A 13,112-nucleotide genomic window follows, 5' to 3' on the forward strand; every position below is an offset into this window, starting at 1 on the left:
ACATTACCCTTTCCTTCTGTGATTACAGGATTTAATTAGGTGCCACGGATGAGTGGTCTTGCTTGGGCATGTTAGCAGTGTGTGCGTTTGCTGTTTGAACCAACAGCATCAAACATTTCCTCAGTTTACTCTATTTTATCGTCTGTGTGTTCTCAGTCTAGCTTTGGTTTTCTTTATCAGTTCAGTTCACATCTAGAAGTCAAAAGTCATACTAACATTTTCTGTACGACTTCTAAACAATCGACCGCAGCCTTTTTAAGCCATGTGTGCTTCGGGATGTACAAATGTGTTGTGGGCAGGTTTCTGGTGGTGAATCGCTGGGTATAAAATCCTTTCAATACAAGTTCTTGAAAATGCGGGATGGATATCAAAATAACGTCCAACAGTTTCCACTTGACCCGTCGGACAAAATAGCCCTTCTGTACCATAACTGTAACCTTTTAAGCTCCTGCATGCTGCACACGGTCACCATCACTGTCATCCATCTACACCGCGGTTTCTAGGTTGATCTATTTCTACCATCATGTTGTCTGAGGCTATACTCTTTCCAGAGGATTAAATAACACTGAGATTAAAAGTTCAAAGGTCAGGTAATGCAAATCCACAGGCTTAGGCAATCCAACTACTCCTCTCAGATACTCTAATTCCAGTAGGTCGTGGTGTCTATCCTTCACTTCTGCTCTCGTTGACCCATGAGAAGAGAAGGAAAAAAACATGGCTATGCCTTCGCAACAGAACGTTAGGTCAAAAGTGGGACACAATTAGCAGGATGTGCTAATGTTATGGAGATAGAAATCTATCCCTTTGGTGTGTATCCACTGTGTTATGAACGATAAGGAGCTTGGTAGGTTTACTATGGTCCTCCAGTGATTTCCTAAGTTGACTACAGATGAGTGCTGGGTGGAGAGAAGCCAGACACATGTTGACCACATTGCTGCCACAGAATAACAGATAAATAACCGCAGATGTGTAGACAGAGGAGAAAGCAGAGAGGGAAAACAGAAGAGGGAGGAAAAGGGAACATAAAAGAGAGGGGAGGTTTCAAAACTCTGTGGCTAAAAGATGTTATCTGAAATATTGAATGAAGCAAGGGTTTCGGGGCGGATGCATTTGAAAACCTGGGTGAATACAGTTCACAGCTTACGGAGAGCATGTGCATCATGTCACTGAGGGAGCACACTGCGGTTACGCAGAAGCTCGAGCTGACCAGAGTTATTGTTTTTCAATTCCGCATCAATCATTTCACATACAAAAAGTGAAAAGATTGGATTGCTATCCACAATTCTGAGTGCCTGCTTCACCATTGCACCTACGTGTTAGCCAGTGAATGTGTGTGTGATGTGATTCATTCCTTTAGTTATAGTGCTGGTGGCCCAGGCCTCGTGCCAGCGCTCGGTGGTTACAGATCTGTTTACTTTTGTAGGCTGGCAGGAACATGAGATTTCCTCTGGGTGTACTGCGGCTGGTCAACCTGCAAACAGCATGGCCCTTCAAGGCCCTCGCTGCTCCCGTTACAGGCTGCCTCGTCCCCATCCTCCCTCCCTGTGGACTTGTTGTGATGAGGGCAGCCCCACGCAAACACACTAAAGGGTTCAGTGCAGTCATGAAAACCAGCCATCATGGAAACACGCACTGAATCAATGCAAACAAACGTGCTTGCCTGCACACACAAACTCATATACACGCTTTAGCTGCTCTACCTACAGAATGCCAGTGGATCTTAGGATCTAATGGATTATCTGGAGTTTGACTTATCCCATTCCTCGACCAGCCCGACACAGAGCAGGGCCTTGTTCTGAGACGATCAACAAGACTAATCTCAAAATTGAACCTTCACCCATGGAGTTACATAGCACAAATAACATGTTTTTTTTGGCCCTAATTTCTCCATCAAAGTGCCAGCATTAATAAGATGATGCTTAACAGCTATTATGTTTTACATGTTGACATGTTGATCTTTGTGTGTTAGCAGGTTAATATTTGTTATTAGTTAATAAATAGCCAAAGTGCAGGGAACATTAAAAGTTTGATTGAATGATGGCGCTATGTGGAAAGGGAATTTGTTACAATTACTCTAAGTTGGGAGGGGGCATAAATATTTCAGTTTGATTCCATGGCAACCTACGGTGCAGAAATTTCTCTCAAAGTCATGAATGTCGGCCTCATTATGTTATTAGGATGTCCAGTGTCAGGATGTCCTTTCCTCTTTTGTATTTTTCATGCTTCTCAATCTTGAAAACCAAGGACAGGCAAATTGTTTTATCAGGCAAGAACAATATTCAGCAGGATAATCCCAACGCTGGACATCAATATCCTCAGAGGAGTCTGAATAACTGACATTCTTTGGATGAACCAGACTCTACAAACTTTTGTTTGTTTACTCATGTCCAGTGGGAGTCTTAATTTTCTCCCTCTCCCTCTCTCCCTCTGTTGATAATATAATCAAAAGAGCAGCCAACACAATACCTTTGGACATGAGAGGGCCCTGCAGATCCAGTAGTACTGAAGCGGCAGACAGCCAGCCACAACAACATCAAACAGCCCCTAGCCTCCAGCGTTTACACAGAGCCAAGACCCTGGACCAAAAATATGATTGCACGTTCTTTTTAAGATAAGAATGCAGACAAGCTTGGAGGTTATTGCGAACAATATGTGCAGGTATGAAGTGGCCCTGGCGATAGAAGTGGCTGGATCGTAGTAAACAAGCAGGAATAAGGTGGTATTGCAGGTCAGGTGAGCTGTCTTGGATCAGAATGTGAGATCTTGATTTGCGGGAATGATGGAAACAAAAACAGACAACATTCTCATTTACTTGTGCAATAGGCATGTTTTGACACCAGGAAGTCTTATTCACCCAGCGCTCAGTCCATGTTCTGAAAGAAATAGCAGAGCCCTGGAAATTTGAGGAAACTGGCATAGAGCACCCCCTGCTGGTCACCCTGACTAAATACAGAGACCTCACCTTCTACTGTTCTGCCTGAAACTTGAGCAATAGCTGCAAACTTATTCAGAATAACATTAGGTCATATTAGTGAAACTTCAAAAAAATTTATTTTCCCATATTCTATTATATTTTTTAAAAAGTTACCTGATGGTCAAAAGTTGTTGCATTTAAAGTTAAGAAAATAGGCCGCCTTAGGGAGACTGCAACTATTGATTATTATACAATTATTTTGATTATATATTAATCAGTTAATCGCTTGTTCTATTAAATATAATAAAATAGAAAAATATCAAATTTTCCCTCTTTCAAACCTTTTGTCCAATCAACTGTCCAAAAATATGTTCAGTTTAGCAAATGGAAGACAGAGAAAACCATAAAATAACATTTAGAGGGTGAAACAGATGAATTCTGTAAAAAAAAAAAAAAAAAAACTATCTAACAGTGGTTGCCAATTTATTTTCTGTTGTTCAAGTAAATGATTAACTAAATGTTTTTGCTTCAACTTATCATCAGCTGATCTGTGGGACTCAATAGAGATGAAACCAGAGACATAAACACAATTTGTCCTGAAGAATCATGTTTTACTTCCAGCGTCCCTGTTTCAGTGTCAAGTTAAGTGGCCTGAAAAACGCTTTACGTTCATTTTAACACAAATGCAGCAGAGTGTAGATTTTCAATGCCTCCTTTTTTTTTTCCAAGTCGGTAAATCTGCTCCACACACTGTCACTCTATTAACAGCTTGGTTTACCATGTAAAAATAATCCTATAGTGTGTGTATATCACCCCCCACGGGTAGACACGGTGCTTGGATTAGTGTTTCTGTTCATTGCTTCCAGTTTCACGTCAGCCTAAAGGTTGCTAAGTAGGTGAGGGTACAAGTTTAACAAGAGGACATGTTGACCTTTTTTTTTTGCTTTATCTGTTAAAATGACAGCACCATAACATCACCATAAAAGCTGTGCTCACATTAAGAAACCCAAATTAGCTCAAAAATCTGTCGGATCAGATATTCAGAAATATTTCTCTGTCATATGGATCGCCATATTACTACACATAGGACAGAACAGGCAATTGCATGTGGAATCAAAGAAGAAGTGCATCAGAAGCGATCAATTAATCAGAGTTAAAGCAACAACATAGCTGATTCTAAATCAGATTTTGTGCCTTTCACGCTCACTTTGTCACAGCCCTTTAGTCCCTTTTGGTACTGCAGAATGCGTGTAATGATCAGCCAATATATTTACACGAGCAAACATAAGTACGCATTTGATTCACAATGTCCATCTGCATCGGTTGGCCTATCACTCCTGTATGCATTTCTTCATCAAACCTATGCGAGATTCAGTGTTGACTCAAACAATTACCCTCCTCTTGCAGTGCTCCTGGAGATGAGTGCAATTGAATAAAGTGAGGGAGGGTTACCCGCTTCACCAGCTGAGGTGAAAGCAGGCAGGATCTGATGTGCGAAGTGCGTCTATCTACGTAGTTCTGTGCTTCGTTTGGCACTACTGATCCTATTTTCAGTCATGGAGGAATTCCCTTGTCTGTCTGTGCTGACACTGATTGGCGAGTGGTGAACTCTGAGTTCAGGCCAGTGCAATTCGGTTCAAACTTTCAAAGTTGTGAAAACTCTGACTCACCTCTGTGCCACGTTTATCATGAACCAAAGTTTATGAGGCGCAGTGAGTGCATGCCACATAGGCCTTATTCCGCTTCATTAAGTAGGTGTAAAAGCTCAGTTTTTAGGGGCCTGGCACAGATGTGACTACAGAGAAGGGTCTTGCTAAACTGGTGTCTGTGTGCTTATGTGCAGGTGTCTGTTTTTCAATGCAAAGCTGACAAAAGATAAATTGTGGATATGATGATGAAGAGTCACATGACCTCATTTTCAAAATGACATCTCAATAATCAGGTTTAAGCCATAAATAGCCTTACTCCTGACTCATTTTCCCCTACTTTTTGTTTTACTTTGGATGTTGTTATATAGAAAATATTAGGGTTTTGGCTCATCGCATATGGTTGGGCTATCAGTATCCAGTTCCATAAGACTGTTAAATATTCAGTTTGATATATGTAACTTTTAAAAACATATTTTACTGGTTAAAATGATTAGTACTGTAAAATTTAACCACAATACTTTATATGGTAATTTTACTTTGTACCATACTTTATTTATATTCTGTATTGAAGGTGTAGCTTTAAGATTTTAGTTGTAAAGGCTAACAGTCCATAGCTATATTATTAGCCAGCTGGTGAGTTGTCAGAATTATTCATAATGTTCCTCACCAGTAAAATGAATAAAACACTTTATCGGTCGTTTGAGACTATAGGGGACAATATGACTACATTCACACCCAATGCTGAGACAGAAACCAAGAAGCAGACACGAAGGAAAGTGAAAAAGGATTCACCCGACAGGCCCCAGCGAGGATCGAACTCGCGACCCCTGGTTTACAAGACCAGTGCTCTAACCACTGAGCTATGGAGCCCGTTCTGCTCTACGACAGCACAAAATAACTATATGTAGTCACATTTAATTCTCCTTCACCAAATGCGGAACTTTGACGTACTTATTGCATCGGAGCTTTAAAACAACCGATCGACCGAGTTTTACACTTCACTGTTGACCAGATAACCGCCAGTATAACGTGTCTCAGCAAAATGGCTGTTTTGCTTGCACTTCTGAGCTGGATTGTCCAAACGCTGATGATTCTGATTTTCATTGCGTTTCTTGGTTACTGCTTGTATGTTAAATACATTCATATGAAATATGACCACATTCCTGGGCCACCGAGAGACAAGTGAGTAAAGTGGGACATTGTTTGGTTCATGCTAACGCTAATGTTACCTGTTTTCTTGCCGCCTAGCTAACGTTAGACGGTGCAAACATCCTGACACTTTGTTTTATTTCCTCGCAGTTTTCTTTTCGGGCACTCGCCAACAGTTTTGAGGGTGATGAAAAATGACGAAATTATACACGATAAATTTCTGGAATGGTAAGCACAAGCGAAGTTTCACGCATATGTGAAGACGACGGTAAGTAAATGTTAAACAGTCATTTTAGTGTCAGCGCTTCACAAACGCTGTCGCTAACACTGTTAAACTGGGTCAAAAACGCATACCCCCTATAGGATGCTATAGGATATAGCTAGCTATGATACTTTGATACTGATGACTTTTTGATGATGTTACGTGACTGTTTATCTTTACGTATGAGGCATATATTTTTCAGTAGCTGTCTGACCAGTGCACCTTCTGCATGTATAAATATGGATGTAGTATTTTTTAAGTCAAACTCATAATTAAATTGTCTTGACAGGACCAAGACTCATGGGCCCGTTTACAGGTTAAATTTTCTGCATTACGTTTCAATCTGTGTGATTGATCCAGAGGCGACCAAGGTAAACACCACACCTTACACTGGGATTTGTGCAACCAGTTGCATAAGCATTGCGCAATAAAGAGTGTAAAAGTGCACAGATGAAAAAGATCTATGGCAGAAGCCCTTACAAATAATAATAATAATAATAATAATAATAATAATAAACTCTAACTACTTTTTTGGTAAAAACCTATAAACATATTTCCTGATAATATTTGCATTGAAACTCTTTGTCTTTCTATGTTCCATCTGTTATTGGTTGTGGTTTTAGGAAATCCTGATGTCCCCAAAGTACCCCAAAGATAGAATGGTGTACAAGAGACTCTTCAACCTGTTTGGTCAAAGGTAATTTATCTGATTATCAGATTACCTTTAATGAATACATCTCAGGGATACAGATACTGTACTATGTTGTCAAACTGGCCTAGCAACAATTTAGTCAATATGTGCTACTGTCAGTATGTTTTGCTGGTTCACGTCACTGTTTTGTGATGTCAAATCATTTATAACCTTATTTTACTGTTTTCAAAGTATTCTGTTTCATGCCTCTCTTCAAGGTTCTTTGGTAATGGCTTGGTAACTGCACAGGACCACGAGCTGTGGTACAAACAGCGCCGGATCATGGACCCTGCGTTCAGCAGCTTGTGAGTTATTTACATATCAGAAAGAGAAAGAAAGGAGAATCTGCTCAAGCTTTATTGTATGTACAGCGTTTACAGTCTTTGTGGATCCTGTCCAGACTGTGGGTAACTTTTGCGCAACATTGTCTAGTTATAAAATTTCTGTGGAGCTTTGCAGGTATGTCCTGGCTATGCTACTCCACTGTCTAAAACTACCATCATTTTCAGGTATTTGAGAGGCCTAATGGGCACCTTCAATGAGAGGGTAGAGAAATTGATGGATAAACTTACGGAGGCTGCTGACAACAAAACAGAGGTCAACATGCTCCACCTTGTGAACTGTGTTACGCTGGATGTTATCGCTAAGGTATTGTGTTGTAGTCTGTTTTTTGGCTTCCTCTGCAGTAGTTTTTCTTGATAGTGAAGATGTATGTTTGTTTCCTTGATAATTCTCAGGTGGCTTTTGGTGTGGATTTAGACCTGATGAAGAATAGTTCACCTTTTCCTAAAGCCATTGAGACATGTCTAAAGGGAATGACGTATTATGTCCGAGACTTCTTTTTTGAGGTATGACTTCACTGCAAGTTTGTATGGAGTAGACTGGTGTAAACCTGGTAAACTGTGAGACGTCTTCAAATCTTGCATTTCCAGTTCAAGCCTAAGAACAAACCATTCGTTAATGAAGTGAGGGAAGCGTGCCGCCTGCTGCGCACAACTGGATCTCAGTGGATCCATGAAAGAAAGACTGCCATGCAGAATGGTGATGACGTGCCCAAGGACATCCTCACACAGATCATTAAAACTGCTGGCAAAGGTAATCATCCTTAAAGTTCAGATTCGATTAGGTTAGATACGAAGATATTTTAAAATAATTCCTGTGTGACATTAATGTCTAGAGAAGACAGAGCAGAGATTTTAAAATATTGATTGTAGAGACCAGTATAACGAAGAGAGTAAAACATGCATATAGCAAACAAGATAAAGCATTAACATTTCAGTACATAATGAACTATCTATATTTCTAGCAGAAGTGCAGATTATTGCTACTACTTGTTCATGAACAGATACATGACATTTTCATGTTATTCCAGAGGAAAGCATGACTAAAGACGATGAAGAGTTTATGTTGGACAACTTTGTGACGTTCTTCATTGCGGGTGAGTCTCTGTTGCTTCTGCTTTGGTGTGTGAAATGCTCCAAAATTAGAGTGAGACTGTGTTTTCCTTGTAGCACAAAGTAAAGTTAACAACGTCAAGTTTTGACCCAAAATTTCAACAAAATGTGTGGGCTATCCATGAGTTTCTTTATTGATTCTGGTGATATTTGTCACTCACCACTGTTTAATATGGCTGAGTTTGATATTATTTTTAAAGTACATTAGCAGAATTATCCATACACTCTGCTTTAAACAGTTTTTTTTCAATCTACAAGGAGCTAGATGTTATACTTTGATAGGATATAGTTTGATTGTAAAATTGTTCATCAAATGGTCTGTGTATTATCCTGAATTGTTATTGGCCTGCTTTTTTTTAATTTTATTTACAGATAAAGAATCACTTTGATATGTGTTGTTGATCTGCATTTTCTGCATTTGAAAGCAACACTCTAATTCATTTTTGTCACCTGTAACATTTTAGGGCAAGAAACAACAGCTAATCAACTTGCATTTTGCATCATGGAACTGGGAAGACATCCAGATATACTGGAGAAGTAAGAACTAATGATGCAGTGAAAAACAGTCTCATAATATAGCTGTTCAGTGATGGTTTCTTAATTGTGTTTTGTTTCCCAGAGCGAAGAAAGAGGTGGACGATGTAATTGGGATGAAACAGGAAATAAGCTATGACAACCTTGGGGAACTGACCTACCTCTCACAGGTATATTTCATGAGAAGAATGGGAGGAATATGGATCATCATTTCGGTAGATGTAGTGTAGTTAGTTCACTCACATATTCATTCATTCATTTATTCACCCACTCACTCTCAATTAGCCTGTAAGTCTTGTAGCTTTAATGAGGAATGGAGCCACATACAGAGAACATGTTAAACCAACATTATTTAGGGGCCTCGTCTCTAAAATGTGCAGTGTGCTTTAATTATTTTTCAACCAACTGACCCGAGATGTGCACCTCACGCTGTAACCTTATTCCAGGTGCTAAAAGAGACTCTGAGGATTTACCCGACAGCTCCAGGCACATCTCGTGATATACTTGAAGACATGGTCATTAACGGTATCCACATACCTGGAGGAGTCAACTGTATTGTGAGTCCTTCACTTTTGAATGTGTTTGTACCTCTAAAGCTGAAAGCGTGCGTCAGAACCCAAAAAGGTTTCATAGTGTGCTTCTGTTTTGTATACACAAAGGACAATGACACATATCGAACAAAACATGATGTTTTTTTTAAAAAAAAAAAACAAAGTTCAAGACATTTCTCTGAACTTCAGTTCAACTCGTATGTGACTGGGAGACTGGACAGATTCTTCAAGGACCCGCTGACATTTGATCCAGACAGATTTCACCCAGATGCTACCAAGTGAGTTGCATTCAAAGACACGTTTTATTTTGAGTCTTGCTGTGGTAGAGCATCGCCCCAGACGAGAGCAGGAAGGGCTCTGCATTAAGTGTTGTTGTTTTATCTGTTTTACAAGGCCTTATTACTGCTACTACCCCTTTGCCCTTGGTCCGCGCTCATGCCTGGGACAGAACTTTGCTCAGGTGGGTGGTGCCAAAAACAGTCATAAATAATCCACACACACACCTACGACACAGATAAAACAAACTGAATGTGTTTTCAGATGGAGGCTAAAGTGGTGATGGCCAAGCTGCTCCAGAGGTTTGATTTCACGCTTGTCCCCGGACAGACCTTTGACATCCTGGACACTGGCACACTCAGACCGAAGAGTGGAGTGGTGTGCTCTATCAGACATAGGAATTACAAGAAATAGATGGCCACACAGTACCACAACATGAGAAGCAACCATAATTCGGGTTTTTGGGTGGCCTAGACTAGATTTCTGACTTACTAACAGAAACCTCTAATGCTGCCAAGTTGTTTTATTCCTTTTAATCGGCTGGAACTGACATTTAAGTTGTGTGTAATTGCTCTTCTTTTAACACTAATCTAAAGAACTGAATATACCATTCTTACACCAATAAAAATAAACCACTGAAGAAAATTGAAGAGCTGTCTTACACACATTAATTTACTGATGCAGAAATCATTTATATTGTGTTTATCACTCTAATATACTGATGATGGATCCAATGCCTGAAACACTGATTTTATTTTGTTCTGAATTTGCTGTGCAGTGATTTTTATGTACTCAGCTTTGTGATTTGGGGGCATTACTGACGGTGTACAGAGGAGGGCGCTGTGACACTGCAAAAAAAAAAAAGAAAAGTCCCAGAAGCACCTGTTAGATACAATATTCAGAGAATTAACGCTCAAAAGTTGCCTCTCATCTAAACTTAATTTCAGAAGGTTGTTATCATTTTGTGTGATAAGATATGATTGTTAATGAATTAGTAGGGAGCTGACATCAACATATGGGGGATTGCGTTTTTAAATTTTGAAACAGTTTAGTTATTGGGCCAATTACACAACACAGCTTCTTATGCTAAAGATTAACAAAGAAAACCTTTGATTTCAAACAAAGTGTAACATTTAAAGCTGATTGATGTAATAAATGATAAAACTTTGTTTTAATAAATGTCTTTGAATTACACGTATTTCATTATATATTAAAAAAACAAGTGTCCTAAACTGTTGCGTGGTCTGTTACTGTTCGTTTTAATGGATGATATATTTTTTCATGGTCTTGAACTTGTCTTCCTGTTCCTTTAAGAGGGCTGAGCCTGTGCCGTGTGAGGCTTCACCGCACTTCTCATCTACCTGCTGCCCACTCCTCTCCCACGCCTTGATTGGCCGTCTTGGCCCAAATCCTCTTGAATGATTTCAAACCCGAGCGTATGGACAAGGAGGAGGGGGGTCGGCTGCTAATTCCGAGCTGGCCGGGTGGAAAGGCTTGAATCCTCCGTCCACCGACGTACCACCTCAGTGAAAGAGGCTTATCCGAGCAGCGCTGCTGAAATCGCGTTCAAGAAGGCACCGCCGGTAAAAAGGAGGGGGGGGAAAACAAAAGTAGACTTGCAAAGCATAGGTGGCGTGCTCACTCGACCGTTCGCCATTTTCGTGTCAAATTAAGATTAAGATTTGAGTTTGTTGCGTTTTGTGTTTCCCGTCGTTTGGACGGAGCGATGTCCAGCGGAGACGGCGCGCACTGCGATGGGACGCGGTGTGTTGTGCTGACCGGGCTCGGCGGCGGGGACCAGGAGCTGACTGGAAATCACTGCTAATCGTTTTAAAATCATGTGTTGTCGCCGCTGACGGAGTGTGAACACCAGCGGCTGTCTCCCCGGGGTTCATGCGGGATTTTCGTGTCAAAGATTAGTGAGGGCATTCAGTTCGTGCTCGGGGAGCCATAGCATCACATTCATATTGTCTTCTTCATTATCGGCCTGTTGGAAGAAAAGAGAGCATAACGATACTTTGATATTTTGGACCATGCATTCATTTTTGAACACAATTCCACAATTGAGGGTCGGTTAAATGAGTTTTGATAGTTAATTTCAAGCCACCTTTTAAACGAACTGAGACTCACAGCCAAGACAGTCATGGCTAAAAATCCGTCCGAGGGACAGAGGGATGACCTGAGCCAGCTGACGGACGAGGAGCTGCTGCGGGGCAGCAAAGAGGAGCTGGTCAGGAGGTTGAGGAAGGTGGACGGTGAGAAAATGAACTTGATGATCGAGCATGGAAACATGATGAAAGACATCAACCGGAGGCTGCAGGTGCACCTGCACGAAATCCGGAACCTGAAGGAGATCAACCAGAAGCTGCAGGACGACAACCAGGAGCTCCGGGAGCTCTGCTGCTTCCTGGACGACGACCGACAGAAGGGCAAAAAGCTGTCCCGAGAGTGGCAACGCTTCGGCCGCTACACTGCCAGTGCCATGTGGAAGGAGGTGGGCACCTACATGATGAAGCTCAAGGAGCTGGAGGCCAACCAGGAGACCGTGTTGAGGGAGAACTCTGAGCTGAAGGAGATCATCCTCATGCTGGATGAGGAGAGGAACGGAGCAGGGTCCAGGAGCTCCATAGACAGTCAGTCCAGTCTGACCAATCTGAATGGGGGCACCAGCACGGTCAGGGATGTGGGGGACGGGAGTAGCACGTCTAGCACAGGCAGTGCTGGAAGCCCCGACCACCACAACCACAACCACATACACAAGACCTCAGATAACAGTAAGATGGGCCCCACCATGAGGAGGTCCATGGATGACCTGTCGGCACCGCACCATCACAGGAGCATCCCAAATGGACTTAATGGTGAGTACACATGGGGCCTCCACCTCTGATCACACGCCCAGCTGTCATAAACAGCATGCGGACTTAACACAAGCTCCACAGGATGCACATGTGTCCAGTCCAACCAATCAGGCTTGGTATGAGTTCCAAAATCATAGCTTGTAGACCCTGTGATTTCGTTTAACACTGGTGAAACAGACATTTTGATTTCATTTTTATCTTTGTGTCAAAAAAAAAAAATCAAATGTCATGGGCTAAAATGAATGATTTCCCAACAAAGCCCACAAATTGTTGCTCTCCTGAGGAGTCTGAAGTTACATTTAACTATCAACATTTCTATGTAGGCTAATGTTGCTTGCTGTAGCCACACTGTAGCCTGTTACATCTGTATTCCTCTTTTTGGTTTCATTGCTCGAAGATAACACCGAGAGGATGTGTTGCACAGTGACCACATGAGTGCGATTGCACTGACAGCATATGCTGATCAAAATTGCTGTGAAGGATTAACATTGGGGGGGGGGGGGTCTTGGCTTAACCCCGCTGTAAAGTCTTGATTGGACACACACACACACACACACACGCTCACACAGCATCCTTAAGTGGCCTTTTCAGTCCCACGCTGCCCCATCATTTGAGTTTGTACTGATTTAGGTCACTGCACTCATGGTCCTCAAGGAAGAGGACTTATCGTAATAGCTTTTACAGGGGGCTCAAGCAAATAGATTTTTTTTTGAGGCCCGTTTGCTGATTATCATTGTTGCCCTTGGTTGAGGAGGAGCACTTGTGTGTGCTTAG

The 13,112-nt window shown here is 41.5% G+C and overlaps 2 protein-coding genes and 1 non-coding gene across 7 annotated transcripts in view; 2 read left to right on the forward strand and 1 right to left on the reverse strand.

Moving 5' to 3' along the window:
- Positions 1 to 5,360: 5,360 nt before the first annotated feature.
- trnat-ugu (transfer RNA threonine (anticodon UGU)) lies at positions 5,361 to 5,433 on the reverse strand. Its single transcript has one exon. It is a non-coding gene; the product is annotated as a tRNA-Thr (tRNA).
- Positions 5,376 to 11,481, forward strand: LOC139621835 (cholesterol 24-hydroxylase-like). Its single transcript, XM_071478716.1, has 15 exons — positions 5,376 to 5,745; positions 5,863 to 5,940; positions 6,264 to 6,345; positions 6,598 to 6,671; positions 6,884 to 6,970; positions 7,175 to 7,313; positions 7,403 to 7,513; positions 7,598 to 7,760; positions 8,038 to 8,103; positions 8,584 to 8,656; positions 8,739 to 8,823; positions 9,100 to 9,210; positions 9,394 to 9,482; positions 9,598 to 9,664; positions 9,745 to 11,481. Exons 1-15 carry the CDS (start codon positions 5,606 to 5,608, stop codon positions 9,892 to 9,894), a joined length of 1,515 nt encoding a protein of 504 aa, XP_071334817.1. The 5' UTR covers positions 5,376 to 5,605; the 3' UTR covers positions 9,895 to 11,481.
- A 138-nt stretch (positions 11,482 to 11,619) lies between these two features.
- Positions 11,620 to 13,112, forward strand: part of ccdc85cb (coiled-coil domain containing 85C, b) — a 46,149-nt gene continuing 44,656 nt past the window's right edge. For all 5 annotated transcript variants that reach the window (XM_071478717.1, XM_071478718.1, XM_071478719.1 and 2 more), the window contains exon 1: positions 11,620 to 12,338. In XM_071478717.1, the coding sequence (XP_071334818.1) occupies positions 11,624 to 12,338 (715 nt within the window). In that variant the 5' untranslated portion in view covers positions 11,620 to 11,623. The remainder of the gene's footprint in view (positions 12,339 to 13,112) is intronic.

The sequence above is a fragment of the Trachinotus anak genome, unplaced genomic scaffold, assembly GCF_046630095.1.
Source record: "Trachinotus anak isolate AG129_WGS33_773 ecotype Australia unplaced genomic scaffold, CSIRO_AGI_Tana_v1 ptg000005l, whole genome shotgun sequence".
Taxonomy (NCBI): Eukaryota; Metazoa; Chordata; class Actinopteri; order Carangiformes; family Carangidae; genus Trachinotus; species Trachinotus anak.

Bases quoted from the DNA above. Each gene is read 5' to 3' on its own strand.
- LOC139621835 (XM_071478716.1), top strand. From the start codon at position 5,606: ATGGCTGTTTTGCTTGCACTTCTGAGCTGGATTGTCCAAACGCTGATG. The intron at 5,941-6,263 runs GTAAGCACAAGC...TTGTCTTGACAG, and splicing joins CACGATAAATTTCTGGAATG to GACCAAGACTCATGGGCCCG. The intron at 7,314-7,402 runs GTATTGTGTTGT...GATAATTCTCAG, and splicing joins CGCTGGATGTTATCGCTAAG to GTGGCTTTTGGTGTGGATTT.